This window comes from Danio rerio, chromosome 12 (genome assembly GCF_049306965.1).
Source record: "Danio rerio strain Tuebingen ecotype United States chromosome 12, GRCz12tu, whole genome shotgun sequence".
NCBI lineage: Eukaryota > Metazoa > Chordata > Actinopteri > Cypriniformes > Danionidae > Danio > Danio rerio.
This window is the reverse complement of record NC_133187.1, coordinates 28,994,133-29,017,358: the sequence shown is the minus strand read 5'-3', so window position 1 is coordinate 29,017,358 and position 23,226 is coordinate 28,994,133. Positions and strand designations below refer to the sequence as shown.

General features: G+C 36.2%; 1 protein-coding gene across 2 annotated transcripts in view; it reads right to left on the bottom strand.

Annotated features, from left to right (window-relative positions):
• The window catches only part of skap1 (src kinase associated phosphoprotein 1), a 52,970-nt gene that overhangs the window by 5,648 nt on the left and 24,096 nt on the right, over positions 1 to 23,226 (bottom strand). For both annotated transcript variants that reach the window (XM_073917727.1, NM_001080011.2), the window contains 3 exon segments: positions 21,519 to 21,764; positions 17,700 to 17,744; positions 15,263 to 15,369 (listed from right to left, as the gene is read on the bottom strand). In XM_073917727.1, coding sequence (XP_073773828.1) covers positions 15,263 to 15,369; positions 17,700 to 17,744; positions 21,519 to 21,764 — 398 coding nt within the window.

Sequence of the window (23,226 nt, the reverse complement as noted above, 5' to 3'; positions counted from 1 at the left end):
TTCTGAGAGTGTATCGGCAGTTATAAACTGCTGACTAACGTCTATCAATTTAGAGTTAATGCTTAACAAATAATGAATTCACTATGTGCTAATGCTTAAAAATGATTTTTAGTATGTAGTTATTATAGTGTTACCAATGAGACTGAATAGAATTTACAGTGGGAAATGTACAAAAAACCTTGAACATGCTGGCATAAAAGGAAAATCAATAATATTGAACCATATAATAAAGTAATTTTGTCTGTTGGCAATAATATACGTGTGAAACAAAAGACATGTGCTTTTTGTGGTCCAGCGCCACATATGCAAACAAATTAAAATCATGATTGTCCACCTCTTTTGCTCACTCAAATACTTAAATAAATTGAACTGATTTGATCCAAATTTCTTTATAAAAATATTACTTTTCACCATTTGATCTGAAAGTGAAATTTACTGGATGTTTTAGAAGTTAGCCTATGTAATGCATTATATACAGTGCATGCGGAAATATTCATAGCGCTTCACTTTTTCCACATTTTTTATGTTACAGCCTTATTCCAAAACGGATTTAATTGATTTATTTCTTCCTCAAAGCTCTACACAATACCCCATAATGACGTGAATGTGAAAAATATTTTTTTGAAATTCTTGCAAATTTATTAAAAATTAAAAAAACCTGAAAAATCACATAAGGCCGTAACAAAAAAAGTGGAAAAAGTAAAACGCTATGATTACTCTCCGAATGCACTGTAGCTTTTGTCATATAATTCAAAAACTTAAAATCATGAAGCAATTGTGTTTTGCATTAAATCTATTCAAATCCAGGCTTTGGACTGCAAAAACAAAGTATCATGATGTTTGTAATAGAACACAATTGCGTGCACCTGCAAACAGACATTTAAATGCAAATCTAAATGTTAACTTAAATGGTGAAACAGCAGTTGAGCGTTTAATTAAAAACAGTGTGATGATTATGCTGTTGGAAGTTATAGACAATAACTGTCACCAGAGATCTTGACATGAGCAGGACTAGCTTAAAGCCTATTGAGGAAACAACAAATCCACAAATGCATCACAAGTGCAGAAATGCATCATTTGGGATGCCATCTTATGTCTTGAGTGAAATGTAAGAAATGCTCAATATTCATCATGGAGCTCCAGCCTAACATTCCCTCGTTTCACTCCTCTTGGAAATCAAATACCTTTAAGAGCTATTCCAGGCCAAAGCTCTTCAGAGTAAGAGTGGAGAGAGCCCCAGATATCTGGCCTTTAATGAATGAAGACAGATTCAGGTGGACCGGGGCTTATAAATGAGGAGATTACAGAACGCAGAGATAGAAGTGGAAGTGTTTTAAGAGCTTTAGTATTCCAGAAGCACACACTGTACATTTAGACATGATGAGCATGTCATCCATCCACTGCCTGCTGAGGAGAGTAGGAACTAATTACCTTCCTCTCTTTAAGCACACCCACAGTGCTGCGAGCCTAATGTAGTCCTCAGCCCATGCAGATGAGCCGCTCTAATGATGCTATACGGAATAAAATCCATCTGGACGGTGAGCTGAATGCCGTCGTGGCATCAATGTCTCAGTGCATCTGAGAACTTGAGCTCTTTGTCTGAGACGCGAGCGGCTATGCAGATGGGGATGGTTGGAGGTGGAGATTGATGTTCTTATATGACAGCTCAGTAAACAAGAAGTTAATATTGGGGAACTTACATTTTAGACCCAATATTGCCAGAAGGGGCAATTCACAGAGACCGTGCTCTGCATTTTAGTGTGCCACTTTCCATTCTTTTTCTATGCAATCATGCACTGATAAACATGCTTGACTGATGCATTCACATCTTGTGCATGTCACGGTGTTTTAAAAATGCAGTAAATGTTTTTAAAACGATTGTGCTTAAACTATAAATGAATTTTCAATATCATTTAACACTTTATTTATATGGTTTCAAATAGGGCTGCACAATATATCTTTTCAGCATCTCTATCACAATGTGCACATGCGCAATAGTCTCATGGCAAAGATATGCAATGTTAAATCTGGATTATACTTGACCAGGAGCCACAGAATTGTAATTAATCACTGTATTTATATGATTTATGCAATAACAAAAATGTTTTTCTAACTTAAAGTTTTTGTCCTTGTTTCTGGTCCAACTATCTCAATTTAAAAGAGAAAACTAAGTATTTAACTTATTATTAAACTCTTAATTTTGCCTTATTTCATCTAAAACAAAACAAAACAATATTTTTACTTGATCTAAGATTTGTTTTTATATTTGGAATAGAAATGACACAAAGCAGAGTAAAAAAGAAGCACAGTTTTGCATAATGATTATTCAATTTCTGTACCTGAATACTGTTAGACCCCCCAGAAAACCGTATAAGAAACTGAAACTGTTTTCATATCGCAATATAAGGAGTAAATATTCTGATGTTAAAGTTTTGTTTCCTTGTAAATTACATGACCCAACCGCAAAGACGTCTGTCATAGGTAAACATACAGTTACCCGACATGACTAAGAGTAGAATGTAACCCATGACTTAATGACTAAAGAGTAGAATGTTGTATTTGCACTGTCTGTATGCTTTTCACTCATCATAGCACATGTGCTGCTGATGATGTGACAATAAAAGTGATTTGATTTGATTTGATAACCCAATAGCATAATAAATACATGTGAACTAATATAGTGGAACATAAACACAAATAAACCTTTGAATGTATTAGTTCTCCTTAAGTTCTCCTTAAACTACTGAACAACACCCATTCTTCATCAAGTTTTAAATAAGAAGATTATCTAAACTCCTTAGTCATTTCTGAGCAAGATCCTAATGATCTAATCTGATGCAATAATTTATGCTAATCTAAGCTAAAAGTGCTCCCGCCAGGCCTGGAGATCAGGTCAATAGATTCAGATCTAGTAATGCTGTCAACTCAACAGTTGTAAAATCTCTATTTTCCCAAAAAAGAAAAAGACAAAAAAAAAAAGTGTTTCTTAATATAAAGATCTTCTCTGATTCCTACATATACTCACCGGCCACATTATTAGGTACACCTGTCCAACGACTCGTTAACACATATTTTTAATATGTAGACATGGACAATATGCTGCAGTTCAAACCGAGCATCAGAATGGGGAAGAAAGGTGATTTTAGTGACTTTGAACGTGGCATGGTTGTTGGTGCCAGACGGACTGGTCTTAGTATTTCAGGAACTGCTGATCTATTGGGATTTTCATGCACAACCATCTCTAGGGTTTACAGAGAATGGTTAGAAAAAGAGAAATATCCAGTAAGCGGCAGATCTGTGGGTACAAATGCCTTATTGATGCCAGAGTTCAGAGCAGAATGGCCAGACTGGTTCCAGCTGATAGAAAGATAAAACCACTCGTTACAACCAAAGTATGTAAAAGAGCATCTCTGAATGCACAACATGTCCGGATGGCGGATGGGCTACAGCAGCAAAAGATCACACCAGGTGCTACTCCTGTCAGCTAAGAACAGGAGACTGAGGCTACAGTTTGCAAAGGCTCACCAAAAATGGACAATAGAAATGGAAAAACGTTGCCTGGTCTGATGAGTCTCGAATTCTGCTGCGACATTAGGCAGGTAGGGTCAGAATGTGCCATCAACAACATGAAAGCATGGATTCATCTAGCCTTGTATCTACTGGTGGTGGTGGTGTAACGGTGTGGGGGATATTTTCTTGGCACACTTTGGGCCTATTAGTACCAATTGAGCATCATATGTCAATGCCACAGCCTGCCTGAGTATTGTTGCTGACCATGTCCATCCCTTTATGACCACAGTGTACACATCTTCTGATGGCTACTTCCAGCAGGATAATGCACCATAAAGCGCAAATCATCTCAGACTGTTTTCTTGAACATGACAATGAGTTCACTTTACTCAAATGGCCTCCACAGTCACCAGAGCTCAATCCAATAGAGCATATTTGGGATGTGGTGGAAGGGGAGATTCACATTATGGATGTGCAGCCAACAAATCTGCAGCAACTACATGATGCTATCATGTCAATATAGATCAAAATCTTTAAGGAATATTTCTAGTACCTTGATGAATAAATAGCGAGGCAGTGGCGCAGTAGGTAGTGCTGTCGCCTCACAGCAAGAAGGTCGCTGGTTCGAACCTCGGCTCAGTTGGCATTTCTGTGTGGAGTTTGCATGTTCTCCCTGCCTTTGCGTGGGTTTCCTCCGGGTGCTCCGGTTTCCCCCACAGTCCAAAGACATGCGGTACAGGTGAATTGGGTAGGCTAAATTGCCTGTATTGTATGAGTGTGTGTGTGGGGGCTTCCCAGGGATGGGTTGCGGCTGGAAGGGCATCCTCTGCTAAAAACTTGCTGGATAAGTTGGCGGTTCATTCCACTGTGGCGACCCCGGATTAATAAAGGGACTAAGCCGACAAGAAAATGAATGAATGAATGATGAATAAATGCCACAAAGGATTACGGCAGTTCTGAAGGAAAAGGCGGGTCCAACCCTGTACAAGTAAGATGTAATTAATAAAGTGGCTGGTAAGTGTAGATGTCTATGAAATATTTTCATGCAAATTTAGAAAAATTTTGACATTTTTACAAAGAAAATGAAAAGTAAAACATTATGAAGTATTTCCTGGATAATGAAGTACCTACTCAGAAAGCATTCGATTTCTGCTGCAGACCTAAATTAATCTGTTTAGGTCAAATTAGTTGAGAGAGTTATCTAATGATTAATTCATAAAAACTCACTTGTTTCATTCAATTTGTAAAAAATAAATTTGGATCAACAGTGTTTAAGAGAACTTGGGAATATAGCTGTCTAATAATGGATTTAGGAAACACCCATAAGTGGGTAAATGTTTCATTGACTAATGTGGACCATTTAATGTTTCATGTCCCTTAACTTCACAATTGTTCAGTCAACCAATTTGTTGACCAACCCTGATTCACGCAGAGATAGTTGTTTGTTGCCACCTACCGGTCAAATGACAAAGGCACAGTGTGTAATTGCTACAGCTAAAGTGCACATATTCACAACAAACTAAGTTGTAGTTTGATCGTTGTGACTGAATGTGGAATCATGAGAGTAGCCATATTCATTACATCCAATGAGACTCCTGCAGAGACTATGTTCATAGATGAGCTAACGCATTCAAAACATACCATCATGCTAGCATAATACAGAGAAAGACAGAAAGCCAAACCACTGAAACAAGACCACTGAAGCAATTTCTGATGAGTAATTCATATCAAAAGCAGCGTAGTTTTTATTTTGTCAACAGTCGACCGCTTATGGTTCTTCTTTTCGTAATCAGGTGAGGAAGAAGCTGCGCTGTTTTATTTTATTAAATACATTTTAAGGTAGCTCAGGCTGCTCGGTAGCACATATTTTCATGAACACAAACAGAGAAGCAGTGTTAAAACCATGAAAGGTTCCAGTTCTGTTGAATGGTAAATCAACAATCATAATCAGCAATCAAAGTGAAGGAGCAGAACAAACTGTTGTATAATACTCCTCAAAATCACAGGTGTGTCCACGGCTGATGAATCCATTTGGAGCAGTCTGCACCTCCTTCCATCCAACACGCCTCCTCTGCCCCTTACCCGCACCCTCCCCAACATGGTGTAACTGTGGGTTCAAACAGAGTACACACGCAGTACAAGAAAGAGAGTCAATACATTCCAGTGCAGTCCGTCCCATTTCGATGACTCGTGTCCTTTTCATTCCTGCCTCATTTTTCCTGCCTCCCAGTATTAGCAATCTGCTTTTCGGCAATGCATCTGTCAGCTAGAGGCATTTGGGAGACATCCAATCTGCGCCTGACCGTAGAGAGGGTTGTTATAGAGATTTAGCCGAAAGAACTGCATGGGACTGGGATAATGGGTGGCTTTTTGGGAAGCGGCTCTGTAACAGGACAGGGTCAGGTGCATCTCAGTTTGGTCTAGGTCTGGTGGGCAGCTGCTGTGAAAGTGAAGCGCTACGCAGCGATGGCGCTGACCTCCGCATGACCTTCTCCCGAGGAAGGCGGAGTTGGCACAGGGAACATCGAGAGTGTTTGTTGCCATGACAACACCTGCAGTGTGCCACCGATATCATTTATTTCTCACTCAGGGGGGCGGCTGGCAATGGTGTTCAGATGGGCCCATTGCTCTCTGACCGCGGGACAGATTGACAGCTAATGATGCCTTAAAAAGGAGTGGCTTAACTTCAGAAATATCATGACAGGCTCAAAAGTGAGTGCTAACATCAGAATACCTGAAAACCTTCTTTGTTTTCATCTCTGCTCTATAAATTTCTCTATAAGATTACACGCTTTGCATGCACACCTCCTTCCTCAATCGAGTTTTAATCATTTTCCTTATATGCAAACTCTCCCTCGGTGCCCGCACGCATTCATTTTCTTCCGTTGCGAGTTGAAACGCGCACACACACACACACACCATGGAGGCAGGAGACATGGTAATAAGAATGAGACATGAGGCCTCTGCCCCTGGCCACCAGCTGACTGAGGTAGGCCTTGGGAGTGATGGAGCGAAGGAAGTCTCTCATTGCCCCGCCGCTGAACCCGGCACTCGGGTGCTACAAACCCCCCCTCCGCTTCTCCTCTCCTGCTTCTCCTTCCTTAACTCGCATCGTAAAGCATTGGCACCACATGCTCAGTGCTGCACTGGGACTCACTCATCCAGCCATCTTAAAAGACAAACACCGATACGTCACGTTGTTTGCTAGTCCTAAGCAGCAGACACAGCAGGTGGCGAACAGGTATTGATCTGCAGCTCCGGCAAAGACAGCCGTCGTTCAATTTGTCTCAATCAGCGCATTTCATTTGCATGTCGTTTTCATCTTAGCCTGCCATTAAGAACACTCAAAATTAATATTTGCACGGTTTAGTCGGAAGGAACCGCCATAGGCCTTATTTAACCCCAAATCCTGGGCGCTCGAAGGTGCGACATCGAGTAAAAATGTGGATGACCAAATAATCTGCCATTGTAAAAGTACACTTGGGGATTACTGATGGCACTTAAACTTAATAGGCATTTAAAGTGGATTGTGTATGCTGCTGAGAGCCTGTAATGATGGCTGTTTATGTGGCCTCCCATTTATAATAATTATGCAGAGTGTGAGGGGGGCGGCCGCCGTGCAGTTCTGGACTATTGGCTTAGGCTGAATAATGACCTACTGTAGTTGACCGGGAGATGACCGTTGCCTTCTCCATGACCCCAGAACCCCAGACTCACCCCTTGATGCCTCTGCTGGTAAACAGAAGCTCAATATATGTCTATAGAGCGCCTCTGCGGCCACAATGAAGGCAGGTCCTTAGATGAGTGCGTGAGAATGAGTTAAAAAGGAGCATCTATTTCCACTGGATTTTCCTTTTCTTTTATGGCACCTTTTCCTTTTCTTTGGGCATTTTGTAGAAGACTGACCCCCTGGGCGGGAGGCCAACCAGAGCAGGCATCTGTCTGAAGTTTACGAGGATGTGTCCCAATAGGGAGGAGATAACACTCACAATCCCCCGGTTTCGTCTGTGAGAACCACATATTCACATGCAAATTCACATTTATGTCTACCTGTAAAACTCGCACAGTGAAACGTGAGAAAATTGATACGTATACGTGCAAATGGGATAAATGGTCGCTTTCCGATTAAATAGTAGTCAAACTGAAATGCTTAATATGATCTGTGAATATAAAAACAATTCCTAGTTACACACAAGGACGTTTTTTTTCCACATATTTTTTAAACATGGCCACCCAGTTAGAGAAACCATTTAAACTTCCGCCAGAAGGTGGCAGTAGTGTCCACATTCAAAGTGATGGAGCATCTGGATGTTAATAGTGGGTTGGCCCTTGACTAGAATGGCATCCAGGATGCCTGGTTTACAGCCCCTAACGGTGAAAGTGTAAAGCGCATGCTGTAGAAAGGCCAGGACGGACTGAAAGAAAGGGATATCATTGGGCTTGCATGTTAAAAGAGTCCTGGAGATGTCTGCCTCCATCTTTAGTGCAATAAATCTCTTTGCTTCTCATTCCAGGATTTTAAGAGGATTCCACTGGGAATTCTGGCATGTGTTGTGTCTGACCTTTGGGAGTCATGTACTTTGAATCTAGGGGCATAAATTAAGAGTTAGGAATGCAAAAGGATGGCATGGTCGAAGAGGAAAAAAGAATGGTTTAAAAAAATTCACAGTGGGCCCCTTTAACTGAATACAACAAAAAGCCAGGCTTACAACAGGTACACACATTTGAGTATATGTGTTTGGTAGTGAACATGTTGTGATTAGAGGAGGATGAAAAATATCCTCAAATATCCTGCTGCTGTGGTTCTTCAGCCCTGAGGATTGAGTAGTCTGTGCAAAGCCTACTTTTTCATGTTCGGACGCCATGCAACATATGAGACCATGGCTGATCTGAAGAAAACAGTGCCGTTATCAGTGCTGTATGCAAAATCAACTTTTTATAAATTACAAAAATAATGTTACAAATTAAATCTTTGGTTGTTAGAACCCTGCCATAAAAGAATTATTGTAACATTTTGTAACACTTTGTAACAGGCCTATATGTCATTCAGTAAGTTTCAAGAGTTTACACTTAGCTGATGATTGATTATAAAAGCTTGTTTGGCATGCTGTCCTGGGAGAGAGCTCTGAGCTCATGAAATCCTCGAGCCCAGGGTTCCCTCCCATTGCAAGGCAGGAGGGGAGTTTGAGCTCAGGTAGATCTCGAGAACTTCCCTGTAGTAACCAATGAACATTAAGTGATTGCTCTTGGATATAACTACATACTAGAAGCATGTCTATGGTGCCGATTTGGATTAGTCAATTAACTTAATTTGCATGTTCTTGGACGGTGGGAGGAAACCGGGGAACCCAGAGGAAACCCACGTGAGCACGGGGAGAAAGTGCAAACTCCACACAGAAATATCTTCTGGTTTGGTAAAGCGTGGAGCCAGAGACATTCTTGCTGTGAGGCAACAGTGCTATGCGATGGGCCACAGTGTCACCCATCTAGGAAGAAGGAGGAGTAGGGGTGGAAGGGGGGACTCTTCGAAATGAAGTAAGCAGTGGAATGAAACCCAGGGTATTTATAGTAGTTTAGGAGTCATCTGATTGGCGCATAGTGAATTGGATAATGCGGATCCAGCCACTAGCAATCATAAGCATGTGATCCTCTCGAAATTAGTTTATACATAAACTTCACTTAATGTTCCAGTGGAAACAACCATAAAACGAGCAGCAGCAGCAACCCTACATTGTCTGGAATTATACTTGTGGACGCTTCTGAAGAGGTCTACGAGAATTAAGAGATATAAGTGCAGCCACTTTCGAAAATATTGCCATCAATAAAAGCCAGTTCAATTTCATGTTTTTTTCCACCATGCTTTGTTCCATACATGTATGACTTTCTTCTGTGTTGCTCTAAGATGATATTTTTGAAGAAAGATTTTAGTCTAAAATGCAGAATCCAAATCCACTTGACCCTGTTGACTTTTATTGTTCACTGTGAACAAAAATAATGCTACAAATTAAAGCCTTGGTTGCCAGAACTTTGCCATTTAATCACAAACAGATTAAGAAAGTAATATGAGCATATAGAAGGCATGCAGTGTAATGCAATAAAAATTAAACAACATATTTAAAATAAAACCCCCATAACTATATAAAGAAAAATATTTGACTTAATCGAAAAGTAATTGAAATCGACATTCAGAACCTATAATCAATCAAATTTTTCCAGTACAATTTTTTTCAATTACTTTCCCTACCGCATCTCTGTTAGCCTGAGGCTGATTTATATTTCTGCGGCCACTTTGCAGCCACATCTGATCTCTGGTCAAGTAGTATGATGGACCCATTCTTGAGCCTTACTTTGCACTACATTGATGATGATTGTAAGCTGCACCAGATATGCCAGATATAAGAGAGGGCTTATTTTCCATTACATTAAAATTATTATTTACATTAAAATTTTGTTTACAATAGATGTAAAAAATGCACTGTTTAAAATATTATTTACAGAGTAAACAAGAGCTATTTTTTAGAAGAGATACTTATACTGCTTATTTTCTACTTCTAATATGAAAAACAATTAAAATAATAAATTTTGTTTCCAAAAGTGCAAGTTATTTAGGCAGTGTGTGCTTTAATTTTAGTTGTTCAACGTTGATGTTCAGGAAATAGTCATAGATAGTAGATAATGTGTGTTTCCTTCAATTATTTTAAAAGCATGCAATGCACCCCTCATTCAAAAATCTCTCACTTGTAATATGTGAGCATATTTACTGTACAAAACTATCAGTGAACTATGAGGGCAAAAATAAATAAATAAAATAATCGTTCATTAGCCGTAATCGAGTTAAAATGCTCAACTAACTGAGATTTTGATTTAAGGTCAAATCGCCCAGCCCTAAATCAAAGTGAAGGTATGATAGATCAGTGATTGGCACTTTTGCCTCACAGCAAGAAGGTCACTGGTTTTAGCCCCGGCTGGATCAGCTGGCGTTTTTGTGTAGCGTTTGCATGTTTTCCCCTTGTTGACGGTGGTTTTCTCACTCTACTAATCCATATGAGTACTGTGAACTTACTCCATTTAAGTTGAAGCAATGAGGTATTTAACAAACTCATTACTTTCAACACTGAGTTCAAAACTCTTTTAAAATTAGTAAAATGAACTTTTAGTAAATTTTGAGTTAACTACACTCGTTTAATTTGATAACGTTGACTGTTGTGTTTTACAGTGTATGAATACTTGTCTTTATCACTTTTAAAAACTGTAAATTTAATGGTATTTTTACTGTAAAACATCTAAAATTGCATAGTAAATTTTTTTTTAACCAATTACAGGTTTTAGCCATTGAAATCACATAATTTTTTTGTGTAGAGACAAAGAAAAAACTTTTTAAAAACAGATTTACTTTGAACAACATTAGAATGAAAAAAGACAGATTATCCACAAAACTTGGTATAACATTAGAGTAAAAAAAAAACAGATTGTCCACAAAAGTGCCAAACTACCTCTTCAAATTTAACCTCCATGCTTCCATAAACAAAACACTACAGTAATAAGCCCCAATGAAGCACCACTGTTGTCCAGATGCATAAAAATGCTGCCACATATTATAGATACGTGAAGTGATTTGTGTAGATGAGCCGAATAGCTGTTTATTCAATGTAAGTGGTGGATCAATAAAGACTGATGAGAGAGCTTTTTTTAATCTGTACGCTCTGCTTACACCAGTGCTGTGACAGCGCTGTCGACCTCTTTGATTTGTGACTTTGCAGCGGTCAATCATAGCGCTGCCTCAAAAACCTGTTGGTTAGCGGAATTGATTTAGCACTTTCCACGTCTTTATCACCTTGTAATTACGCTTGGTGTTGACACAAATATACTTGGCCTCCCCTCCACGCCTCTGTGCAGCAGAATTTATGCACTCCGGTTTTATGACCACTGCTTTATGAGTGGGACCGCTAGAGTTAGGCTTGAGTTCTAGCCAACGGGCCTATATTTCATTCAGTAAGGTCAACGTTCCTGGGGAAACACCCGTAAAACAAGAGCAGCAGCAACCCCACATTGTCTGAAATGATACTTGAGGACGCTTCTGAAGAGGTCTACTAGATTCGAGAGATACAAGTGCAGCCACTTTCGGAAATATCACCATCAATAAAAGCCAGTTCAATTACATGTCAGTCACAGAGGGATTAAAAGTTAGAGCTGATAAATATACTCATGAATATAAAACTCCTGATGACAAAATTACAGCCATGCTCAGGCTATCTGAGATGGTTCAACTCCTTGTTTATACAAATTAATAATATGGCATGAGATAAAAAATAAATGACCTGTGCACATCCTTTCTGTGTTTTGGTAACCAACCATGTCAGATTTAATTATACTTAGTGTTTTCTGAACAAACCTGCTTTGACTGTTCTGTTATTTAAACAGGAGGTTTGTTAGCTGTCATGTCTGTACAGTTTATTAATCATTATTAAAAACCAACAGTGGCAAAATAAATGATGGTACAATTCTTTCTGTTTCCTACTTAAAGATAGGTGAGTTCTGCTATTTGTATGACATTTTATAGATTTTTACTGTAACAATGGTATATATGACAGGAATCTTATATTTTCTATCTACTGTATCAGTCACATTTAGATATATGATACACCATGATATATTAAAAAACTAAATCCCAATGAACCCCTTAAAATAATATTTATTTCTAATTTTAATATTTTAAATACTTAATTTAATCCACTGAATGTAAATGGTTTTTGCAAAATCTATTAAAATAGTGTATAGTAAGTATGTTATTTATACAAATGTATCTATTAGACTGAATGATGATGAAGCGCTATTACCCTCATCTTGACATTTTATTTAACGTCATAACAAAAGTTATTTATAAACAATCAATTTAATTTACTTAATCTTTACTTGTGGTAAGTACTGTCACAATCACTAGCAATCCAGGCTTGTAGATCGCTGGGAATCATTCCTTTTCACTCAGGACAGCCAATCTGTCACCATATGGACCACAGATCCTGTCATGCACCACACACTCATACCTTTTCTGGTTTTCCGCGGATTGCTAACACAAACACAGCTGAGGCTGTTGAGAACTGATTACATGGTCTTTAAACGCAGCACCGACAAACACACTACTTGCTGAATCTTCTTTATCTGTTTATCTGTGAGCATTACGACGTTTAGCCTAGCCGTGTTGTGATGCTTAGCTTTGTCTGTTTGTTTTGATTCATTGCTGCCTATACTGACTATTTGCCTGTTCTCTGACCATGACTTTGGATTGCTCTGCATGTACCTGTTTGACTGTGTTGACCATCGCTTGCCTGACTATTCTTGTTAATAAACGTGCATCTGGATCTGCACCTCTGTTGTCGTTGTATATAAAATTCACATTTTAAAATGGGTGTCTCTTCTTTGACACAATGACCCAGCAGGCACACAATGCCATAAGTCATAAATTCCAAACATTATAAATTCAATGTCTAGCTAGCATCTAAGTATGTTATTTTGGCGTCTAATAACGATGTCAGACTATGTTAATATTTGGTTGATTTTAGGTTGTGTTGAATAGCGATCAAAATCCAACGTCGAGCCATACTGATGTCAAATACTGACATTTATTACTCAGGTTCGTGTGTGCGGGTGTGTGTGCGGGTGTGTGTGCGTGCGTGCGTGCGTGTGGACCAGGACACACCAAGCCGAAAAACTACTGTGTTGTCAACTCACATCTGGTCTGCACTGGTCTGAGAGGAGACCCACACCTGCAGTTGGCAGTAATCTGCTTTCTCATTTGACAAAAAGAAACCGGAATATGCAATGCCCACATGCAAAGTATAAACAAAGCATCACCACTGCACTTGATAGTCACCATGGAGGGATTTACCGGTTGCAAATATGTGATAATCTATGAAAAAATAATATTCTGTGCCCAATTCCTTTAAAATTCTAACATTTAAATTTTGAATGATTAAAAAAAAAACAGGTGTAATTTGCTTTCAAGGTATTTTTACAGTTCAGTTTTAGCGATGTTCATGTTTATAGTTGCACTTCCTTTGTAGTTTACTTTAAAATCATTTATGACATTTTGAACACAGCCGTGGCTCATAGCAAAAGCTATAGGCGATTTTTTAGTTAAAAGCAGAATTACGTTACGTCTCCAAAGCTTATGAAAACAAAAAAATAACATTAAATATAAAAATACAACGTTAATGGTTTTAATTTATAGAAGGTTATTTATTAAGAAATGTATCTGTGACATAGGCCTGGTGGTTAGAACATTTCTGCAGAATGTGTCAAATTATAAAAGTAGACTTTTTTAAAAAATAAAATAACCAAATAAACAATATCCTACTTAATAATAATAATAATAATAATAATAAATAAATAAAAATTATTATTATTATTATTATTAAGTAGGATTTGTTTATTTCTTAATTAATAGCCCACTGTAAATTAAGCCAATTTATATGATTTACATATGAGATTAGAATAAGTGTTATCTTAGTGATTTTTTATGGATTCTTCTCAATAATATTTGTAAAGGAAACATATTGGTACTTTATTCGTCATTTACATATATTTGAATTAATATGGGAAACGAGTGCTTGTTTTTACCAAAACTAATATTGGATTTTATTTTAAATGCAGGTTTATGTAAAACAATATAATTTGCACAAAACATTATGGGGTTTTTCGCTAAAGAAGTAGTTATTGCACCCCGTTTAAAGCATCATTATGGGTGCTTTACGTTATAACTAACATGGTTCAAATGATGCATCTGCAACAGAGCAACTGCGGTTTTGGGAAACACTCGTCACTACATAATTCGACGCATCGTACTATGATATTTCAGCTGCGAGTTATGTCATTGTTTTGGAAAGCGTACCCTAGATTGGTTTTGGACAGCAATAATGAATCTAAAATTTAGATGAACTATCCCTTTAAGGTAACATTGAGCTAAGTCAAAGGCAACATTAAAACACATTGATTATTTCACTGGTGTATCTTTAAGAATCAGCTACACTATGTGTTCCTGCTTACATCCCATTTGTAAAACACAAAAACATATAGATTAAAGTGAATGCATCAAATAAAGTGGTTTGCTTGGCTGACCACTCAATTTTCTGAAACACAACTACAGCGATGAATCAACAGCCTATTATTGAGAAAGTGCCTGTGTGGCCACAGCACTGCAATCGTCTACAGGCCATAGATGTAAAAGGAGTTTTCTTTTATGTCAATATGGCATGCTACAAAACACGCTCAATTTGCTGCTCGCAAATCTCTTGGAGAAAAATCATTTGCTTTCTTATAAAGACAACATGTTGCTGATATGCTATTCATTGCATTCTGTGACTGATACACAACAATCAAAGCAGTAGAAAAAGAGTGCCGCAAATCCTCATGCATTATATTTTATCTGAGGCGCTTTTTCAAAATATTGCAATAAGAATGAACTGACTGAGCGCAGTACATCCCAGCTTTGTCATTGAGAATACAGTAAATGAATAGCTGCTAAGAGAAAGTCAGCGAGTATTGACCGATATGACTCATCTTATGGCCAGCTCCATATTATTCATCATTAGTGAGGAGATGGATAGGGCGAGATAAGAGAAAAAAAAATCTAAATATATGCAGAGCACTTCAACTAACAAATCAGCCAAGGCCATGAAGCCAACAGCGCTGAACTAAAACTCTGACCTTGTATGTGTGTGTTTAAGTGAGAGATGTGAGAAAGTAACACACAGACCTTGCTGAGAATGTAGATCAAATCTCCTCTCTGGAAGGCCAACTCGTCCGGTCCCTCAGCTTCACAATCCCACAAGCCTTGGTAATAATTGGCATAATCGGAGGACCCTTGATTTGAGAAAAAAAGAGGTTTTATCGATGCACTTTTGAAAATATCGCCATCAATTAAAGCCAGTTTAATTACATGTCAGTCGTAGAGAGATTAAAAGTAAGAGCTGATAAATATACTTGTCAAAATATAATAATATAAACAGTCCGATGACAAAATCACAGCCATGCTCCGGCTATTTGAGATGGTTCAACTCATTGTTTAAACAAATTATAAATCATTTTCCAGTGGACATCCTTTCTGTGTTTTGGTAAACAACCATATCAGATTTATTATATATAAAAAGTTCATATGCAAAAACCTCTAAGTGCCGTCTGAAATTTTCTTCTAAAATTTGCAGTTTTCTCAACATCCTATGTTTATGTTCAGTTATTTAAATTTAAATTGAATGAAAAGAACTTATTCTTATTCTTTAAAATAAAAATACTGAACCTAAAATTGGGTAAAAAATGCTACACTGTAGAAAACTTAACCCAGTACAAAAAAAAAAAACATAATCCTTATTTCCTTTCACTTTTTTTTTAGTTCACTCAGCTTTTTAAAAAAAACATTTAATGGGGATCCTTAACATAAGATTATTTATTAGTTTTCTGGAGAGGTGAACTCTGTAACAAAACTTTTTAAGCTGTGCCAACTGAAAATGTTTGGTCTACAGAACTGGAATGACTTAAGTTGAGTCAACAAAAAAATACTTATTTCCTTTCATTTTTACTCTTGTACTCAACATTTATTTTTTTCACCTTTAATTGATAGGACAGTAAAGAGTATAGACAGGAAAGTGTGGGGAGAGGAGAGAAGGGAAGGATTGGCATAGGACCTTGAGGCAGGAATCAAACTCAGGTCACCGTTTACAGCGAAGTGCCATGTGTCCACACACTAACCATTACACCATTGGCACTGACTTGCACTGAACTGTTGAAAACACCAGTTGCTCTGACCTAAAATGTCTAAAGTTGATTGAATAAAAAACACTTGTGGAAATTGGCACTAAGAAACAATACATTATCAGAGCAAACAAACAGTTCAATTGAAAAAAAAACAGCTAAAGACAAATGCTAGAGACAAATGTTAACAAAACCTTTATTAGACACAGAATTAGAAACAGCACAGGAGTAAACAGGACAATGATAAACAAGTTAAGGATCAAAACATGGCAGGACAAACAGGGAAAAATATTTCAGGTGAAGCATGCCTTTCTGTTTTTCAGATGAACTATGTTTGTTGTTCTGATAATGTATTATTCCTTAGTACCAATTTCCAAAAGAGTTTTTTTGTTCACTCAACTTCAGACATTTCACATCAGTGCAGCTGATGTTTTCAAAAGTTGAATACATTTTGGTGCAAATGGTGTACTTGTTAGTGCGTTAACACATGGCACTGTGGTGTTCACGGGCATGGAGTTTACTCATGATAGGTTCACTCATGGAGATCAATTCCCACCTCGATGTCCTATGCCGATCCTTTCCCTCTCTTTTCTCCCTATGCTTTCCTGTCTATACTCTCAACTGCCCTATCAATTAAGGGTAACAAGGATTATGTTTAATTGTTTACTCAACTTCAGGCAATCCAGTTCTGCAGACAAAAAATGTCCAGTTGGCACAGCTTAAAAAGTTTACAGAGTAGTTCACCCTCTCCAGAAAACAAATAATCTTATGTTAACCCCACTAAATGTTTTTTTATTACTGACAAATAATTTTAGGTCAGTGCAGCTGATGCTTACAAAAGTTGAGTGAGCAAGAAAATGTGAAAGGAAATAAGGGTTATGTTGTTGTTGTAAACTTAAAATTTTTTGCAGTGTAATTTTAGAAAAAAAAATCAGATGGCATTTAGAGGCTTTTGCATCTGAAATCTTCATATTTTATTGTTTTCTGAACAAACCTAAGTATATTAAATAATTAATGTAGTAAAAAAGGTAATGAAATGTACAGACTTAGTAACTAATGAATCTCTGAATTATATACCATAATTCATAATATAACTCAGAGGTTCATTAACTGCTATGTCTGTACATTTCTTTGTGATAATTAAATATTAACAGTGACAAAAATTATAATAGAAGTCTTTCTTTATCTTAAAGAAATAGTTTACTAAAATAAATTTAATTCATATATTTACTCCTTTGTCTTGGTCTGATATTTTGGTTGGAAAGAAAAGGAGTTTTCAACATAAAAACCACTAAAGTAAAACAAAAAAAAGCTTTTTTACAATGATTTACATAGGAGCCACTAAAAAGCAGTTTGTCAATGATTAGCATAACTTAAAGCCCCTTGATTTTAAAACAAAGCTTCTTTCCATAAATTCCACATATAAACACATAGAAAGTACTCACCAGTTCTCTCACTGCAATCTTCAGCGTTGTCAGAATTTTCATCATCTGCAAAATAAATACAAAAGGTCATAAGTTATAAAAATACAAAACAAATGCCATCTATCCAATATAAAAATACTAAATTCTGCCAATTTACGCTACATCTTTCAACTTCCGGATCAAATTTGTGTTCTTCTTTTCTAAGAGTTTCAAACAATATCTCCTGTTCCAGTGTGATTTATGGCAGAGGTGCCAGGTCGGGTTAGATGGCTAGTGTGTTTCAGGCAGACAGGCATTGATTCTGGGCGTGGCACCTCTAGGTCTATGAGGTGACAGTGATAGCCCAGCTTTCTGTCTCCCACATCCATCCTCACGCTGTCAGCCTGCCGATAAAACCACCGTCCAGCAACCCTATACTTCCCACAGCACGCGCTTGCCCTGAGCTTCCAGGAACAGCATGAAGAAAAAAAACCTGTAAAGCTAAAGTGGTCCTTTACCATATGCCCATGTGCAAAATGTATGTCTAAAATGTGTTGTTGAAGGCTTTATTTTATAACAAGAGACGTTAATTAGCATTGTCAAAATGTGAATTGTGAGCAGAGTAAAAATGTGTTTGTTTGACTAAATTGACTTTATAAGTAAATTGACTTGCAACTAATGTAGAACTACATTTATTTTAAGTTAAATTAACATACAAAAAATGTGTTGTCATGAATTAAAGGTTATTTACTTTTTGGCAGTATCTGTGAATTCTGAATCTAAAACATTTACAGAAAAAAAATCATTCATAATTCTTGCAATTCTGACATGCTACTTGCAATTTCTATTCATTTTATTTCTTGTTTTCATTTCCCATTTCTGACTATTTCTAGAAAGGCTGAGTTTATATATTCTAATTCTGACATCTTTTAAAATCCAGTTTGAGTTTGTATTTCACAATTCTGTCATTAGACTTAACTTTATAAGTTTATATCTTGGGATTCTCCTTTTTTTCCTAGATATCTAAGTTACTTTCACAAATCTGACTTTTTTTCCTGCTATTCTTATGTTTATCTTGGATTACTGACTTTTTTGCCAACAAATATGAGTTTACATCACACAATTCAGTTTTTCCTTCTTTTTTTCCTCATTCTCACAACTTCAAATGAGCATTTCTACCTTTTTCTTGCAGCTGTGAGCTTATGTCTTTCAATCCTGATTTATTCTAGCAGCTAGTTCTCTCTCACATCGTCGCCCACTGAAGCTAAGCGGGGGTGTGCTCAATCAGTACCTGGATGGGGGACCACATAGGAAAGCTAGGTTACTGCCGGAAGTGGTATTATTGAGGCCAGGAGGGGATGCTCAACCTGTGGCCTGTGTGGTTCCTAACACCCCAGTATAGTGAAGGGTACTCTATACAGCTCAGTGAGCACCGTCTTTTGGATGAGACGTTAAACTGAGGTCCATCATGGCCTCCTAACCATCCCCATCACTCTGTCTCCTCTCCACCACTCATCCGGATGCTGAACACTGGTGGTGAATAAGGAGATTCCCCCAATGTGTAAAGCGCTTTGAGGGTCTAGAAAAGTGCCATATAAATGTAAGGAATTATTATTATTTTAAGTTAAATAACATACAAAACATGTGTTGTCATGACTTGGTTATTGAATTTATTGTGCATTCTAAATCTAAAACATTTACAGAAAAAAAGCTTTAATTTTTGTAATAGAATTAAAGCAAACATTGTGAATTAATATACAGCAGCACACATTTTATTAGGTTTTTTCTTTACAAAACTGTAATATTGTAAAAAAAATATATATTAAAAATCAAATGTTTTATTTATTTATATTTAAATATTTATCATTACCTAATCCTCGTCTCGTACTCTGATGTAGTGATGTAATGCTCAAAAACATGTATTATTATTATCATCAATGTTGAAATGTTATGCTGCTTAATATTTGTGTAAAAAATACATATGATCATTAAGTTATGCCAACAAATGTTTGTTACTTTAATTTATTAAACGAAGATGACCAGTTTAACTTCAGTTATATAACATTCAACTTGATACTTTGTCAGTTTAATCTTATATTATTTGACATTTTAATTGCTTATAAAGTTTATTTGTTTAAGCCTAAAATAAGACAGCAGCTAATTTAGATGTTAGAATTTTTCAGAATTCTTTAATAAACACATACAGTGCTCAGCATAATCGAGTACACCCCATTTTGAAAATGAATATTTGTATTCGTTTTTCAGTAAAATGTTTTTTGGTGCATTTAAACAAAACAGATTTATTAAACAGATAAATTTATTGAAATAATATTTCAGTCACCATCATATTTAAAAATGGAAAGATAATACAATTAAATTCAAAATTAAAAATAAATTACAACCAACAAAATTAAAACTAAACTCTTCCATTTATTAATGTATTTATTTTTATTTTTTTTTTTTGCTTCTCTTGATTTTTTTATCTTTTTTAAAATTTGTATTTAATATTTTTTCTATAACATAAATTTGGCTGTACTAGTTTTTGACCATTATAGTAAGTTTTTTTGTAAGATAAGCTCCAGATTTGGCTTCAGTACTGACTAATCTAATGTATATGTATATGCACAAATATTATATTCTATAGCTTCCTATTAAAATATGAATTGAAAAGAGAGATTTGTGAGGGGTGTACTTATATATGCTAAGCACCATAGCTCAAAGTTTAAATAAATGTTTTTTTTTTTTTTATAAAATTTAACTTCCGATCAATTTCTTTCTTGACAAAAGTTTAAATTTCCCTGAATAAATATTTCTCAAACTTTGGATCAAAAGTTGAAGTCAGAATTATTAGCCCCCCTTTGATTTTTTTGTTCTTTTTTAAATATTTCCCAAATTATGTTTAACAGAGCAAGGAAATTTTCACAGCATGTCTGATAATATTTTTTCTTCTGGAGAAAGTCTTATTTGTTTAATTTCGGCTAAAATAAAAGCAGTTTTTAATTTTTTAAACACCATTTTAAGGACAAAATTATTAGCCATTTTTAGCTATATATTTTTTCAGTTGTCTACAGAACAAACCATTTTTATACAATAACTTGCCTAATTACCATAATCTGTCTAGTTAACCTTATTAACCTAGTTTAGCCTTTAAATGACACTTTAGGCTGTTTAGAAGTGTCTTTAAAACATCTAGTCAAATAATATTTACTGTCATCCTGCCAAAGATAAAATAAATCAGTTATTAGAAATGAGTTATTAAAACTATGATGTTAAACAGAAATTGGAGAAAAAATAAACAGCTGGGCTAATAATTTATGGGGGCTAATAATTCTAAATTCAACTGTATGTGCTATATAATTGTATGTAAATAGTTTCTTTGAAGCCATTAGTTAGTACATTAACACTTAATTCAGCACTTTTTTTTAGACAATGTCATAAAAACACTTTTGCTCAGCACTTTTCCAAACTGAAAATCTGAGAGGCACAAGATGATGAGAGGGAGATGAATGAAGGGCGGAAAAGTGAGAGAGGTGGTCACTCGATCCGCCATCTGTGGCCAGCTCAGCTGCCCAGCACACATGGCAAAGTAAGGTGAAAATGACAGCACTCCAGAGTGATCTATTTCTCCTCGGAGATCTCATTAGGTCCTGCGAGGGCCCTGCTATCACTTTGGGTGACCAGATCTTGATGTATATGCTCTTATTGACGATGTTTAACATTTTAGCACTGATGGTAACAACCTTACTAGCTGTGCTCCACTAAAATCCCATCAAGAACTCATTCCTGTAGGGAAATTTACAGTCAAACTTAATACCAAAGGCATCCCCTTGATTTGTTTACAGTGTGATGCGTTGTTTTTACCGGGAAGTATTTCATAAATGTCCTCTTCCTCATCATCTTCTTCGTCTTCCTGAGGCAGTGCTTGGTCTTTCCACTCTTCACGGCTGTTTTGAGTTTTTCTCGGGGTTGTAACCTGTGCAGACGCTGCTCCAGGTCTTGGAGGTGGTGGTGTTGTTGCTCGTTCAATATCATCATACGTCTCTTCCTCTTCCTCCACCTCTTCTTCTTCCTCATCATCATCAAAAGGGATGAAGTTTGAGCTCAAATCTTGGAGAGAAGCCATAAAATCAATCACTAACACAAAAAACAATGAAAGCGACAGCAGACAAACAACCAGTGTATTGGGTTTTGAAACCACTGGTGAATATGGTTCTATTTTAATATATTCAGATTTTAATTTATTTTAGATGCAACTGAAACTGGTCACACTCTACAGCAACTGGAGTGTCAGTAAACAGCTTAATATCTACTACCATCTAACAGATAATCTAAATCTAATCTAAAGATAAGTAACTTTTTTAATACCTCCCAACTTATTCATCTACCACTAATAATAACAACCGTAAATTAACAGTCTGTTAATTATCTAATATCACTCTTAATAATAATGAGGGTTAGCTAAAATTTAGATGCTAATTTACTTGCAGTCATTAATATTTTTAAAGAATTCCATTTATGTAAAAAGTTGACATCACAAAAACATAATTTTCAAATTTTCTTATTTTTTCCCTGGTTAAGCTCAGATCTTAGAAAGAAGCTATAATAATAATGATAAATGCCTAAACAATTAAAACAACAGCAGACAAACAATGTACATATAGTGGTGTTTGAGACCACCTGTGAAAATGGTTCTATTTTAATGTATTTTTATTTTGATCTGTAAATTTAAATATCTTAAATCTAATTTACTTCTGTACTGATTAAACTGAATTTGAAGCTGCAGTTACTTTAGTCTTCAGTCTTAAGTCACTTTCCTGATCTTGAAAAGAAGCCTGAAAATAACCATTAATGCTGAAATAAGAAAAATGACTCATTCAGGTAAGAAGCCATTATGAAAGAGTAATACAAATTAAGCAAAATCCGATAATGCGTTCTGAAATGTAAGTCAATTAAAGGGACAGTTCGCCCAAAAATTAAAAATCTGTTGTTTATTCACCCTCTACTTCTTCCAAACCTGCATGGGATTCTGTCCTCCTACTGGTCAATGGCACACATTCTTCAAAATAATCTTTTTTTTGTGTTTAGTAAAACAAAGAATCTCATATATGTTTGCAACAAGGGAAGAGTGTGTAAATGAGTAAATGAGTTTTAATTTTTGTGAGAACTGTCCCTTAAATTTTAACTCGTTTATTAAACATGTAGAAAATCAGTATGGCTCAACAGCTGTACTGATGTTTGGCTAAAATAGCACTATAAATTGTGTGATGTTGCTTATCTACGTAATATGTTGTAACATTATTTATATTGTCTTTATTGCAATATGCCATTTTAAGTTTTGTTAATTCAAGTTTATGTCAACCAGCTACAAAAAAACTAAAGTAGCTGATTATCAACTGTTTCGTGTTGTAAACATTAACAAACAAAAACAAAATGAGGTGCATATGAACCTGCTTCACTTGCTCTGAAGCGCCAAATATTTATTTATTTATTTTTAATTAATTGTATTTCATTTTATTTTATTTCATTTAAATAGTAGTTACTCAGTCCCTTTATTCATCAGCAGTAGCCA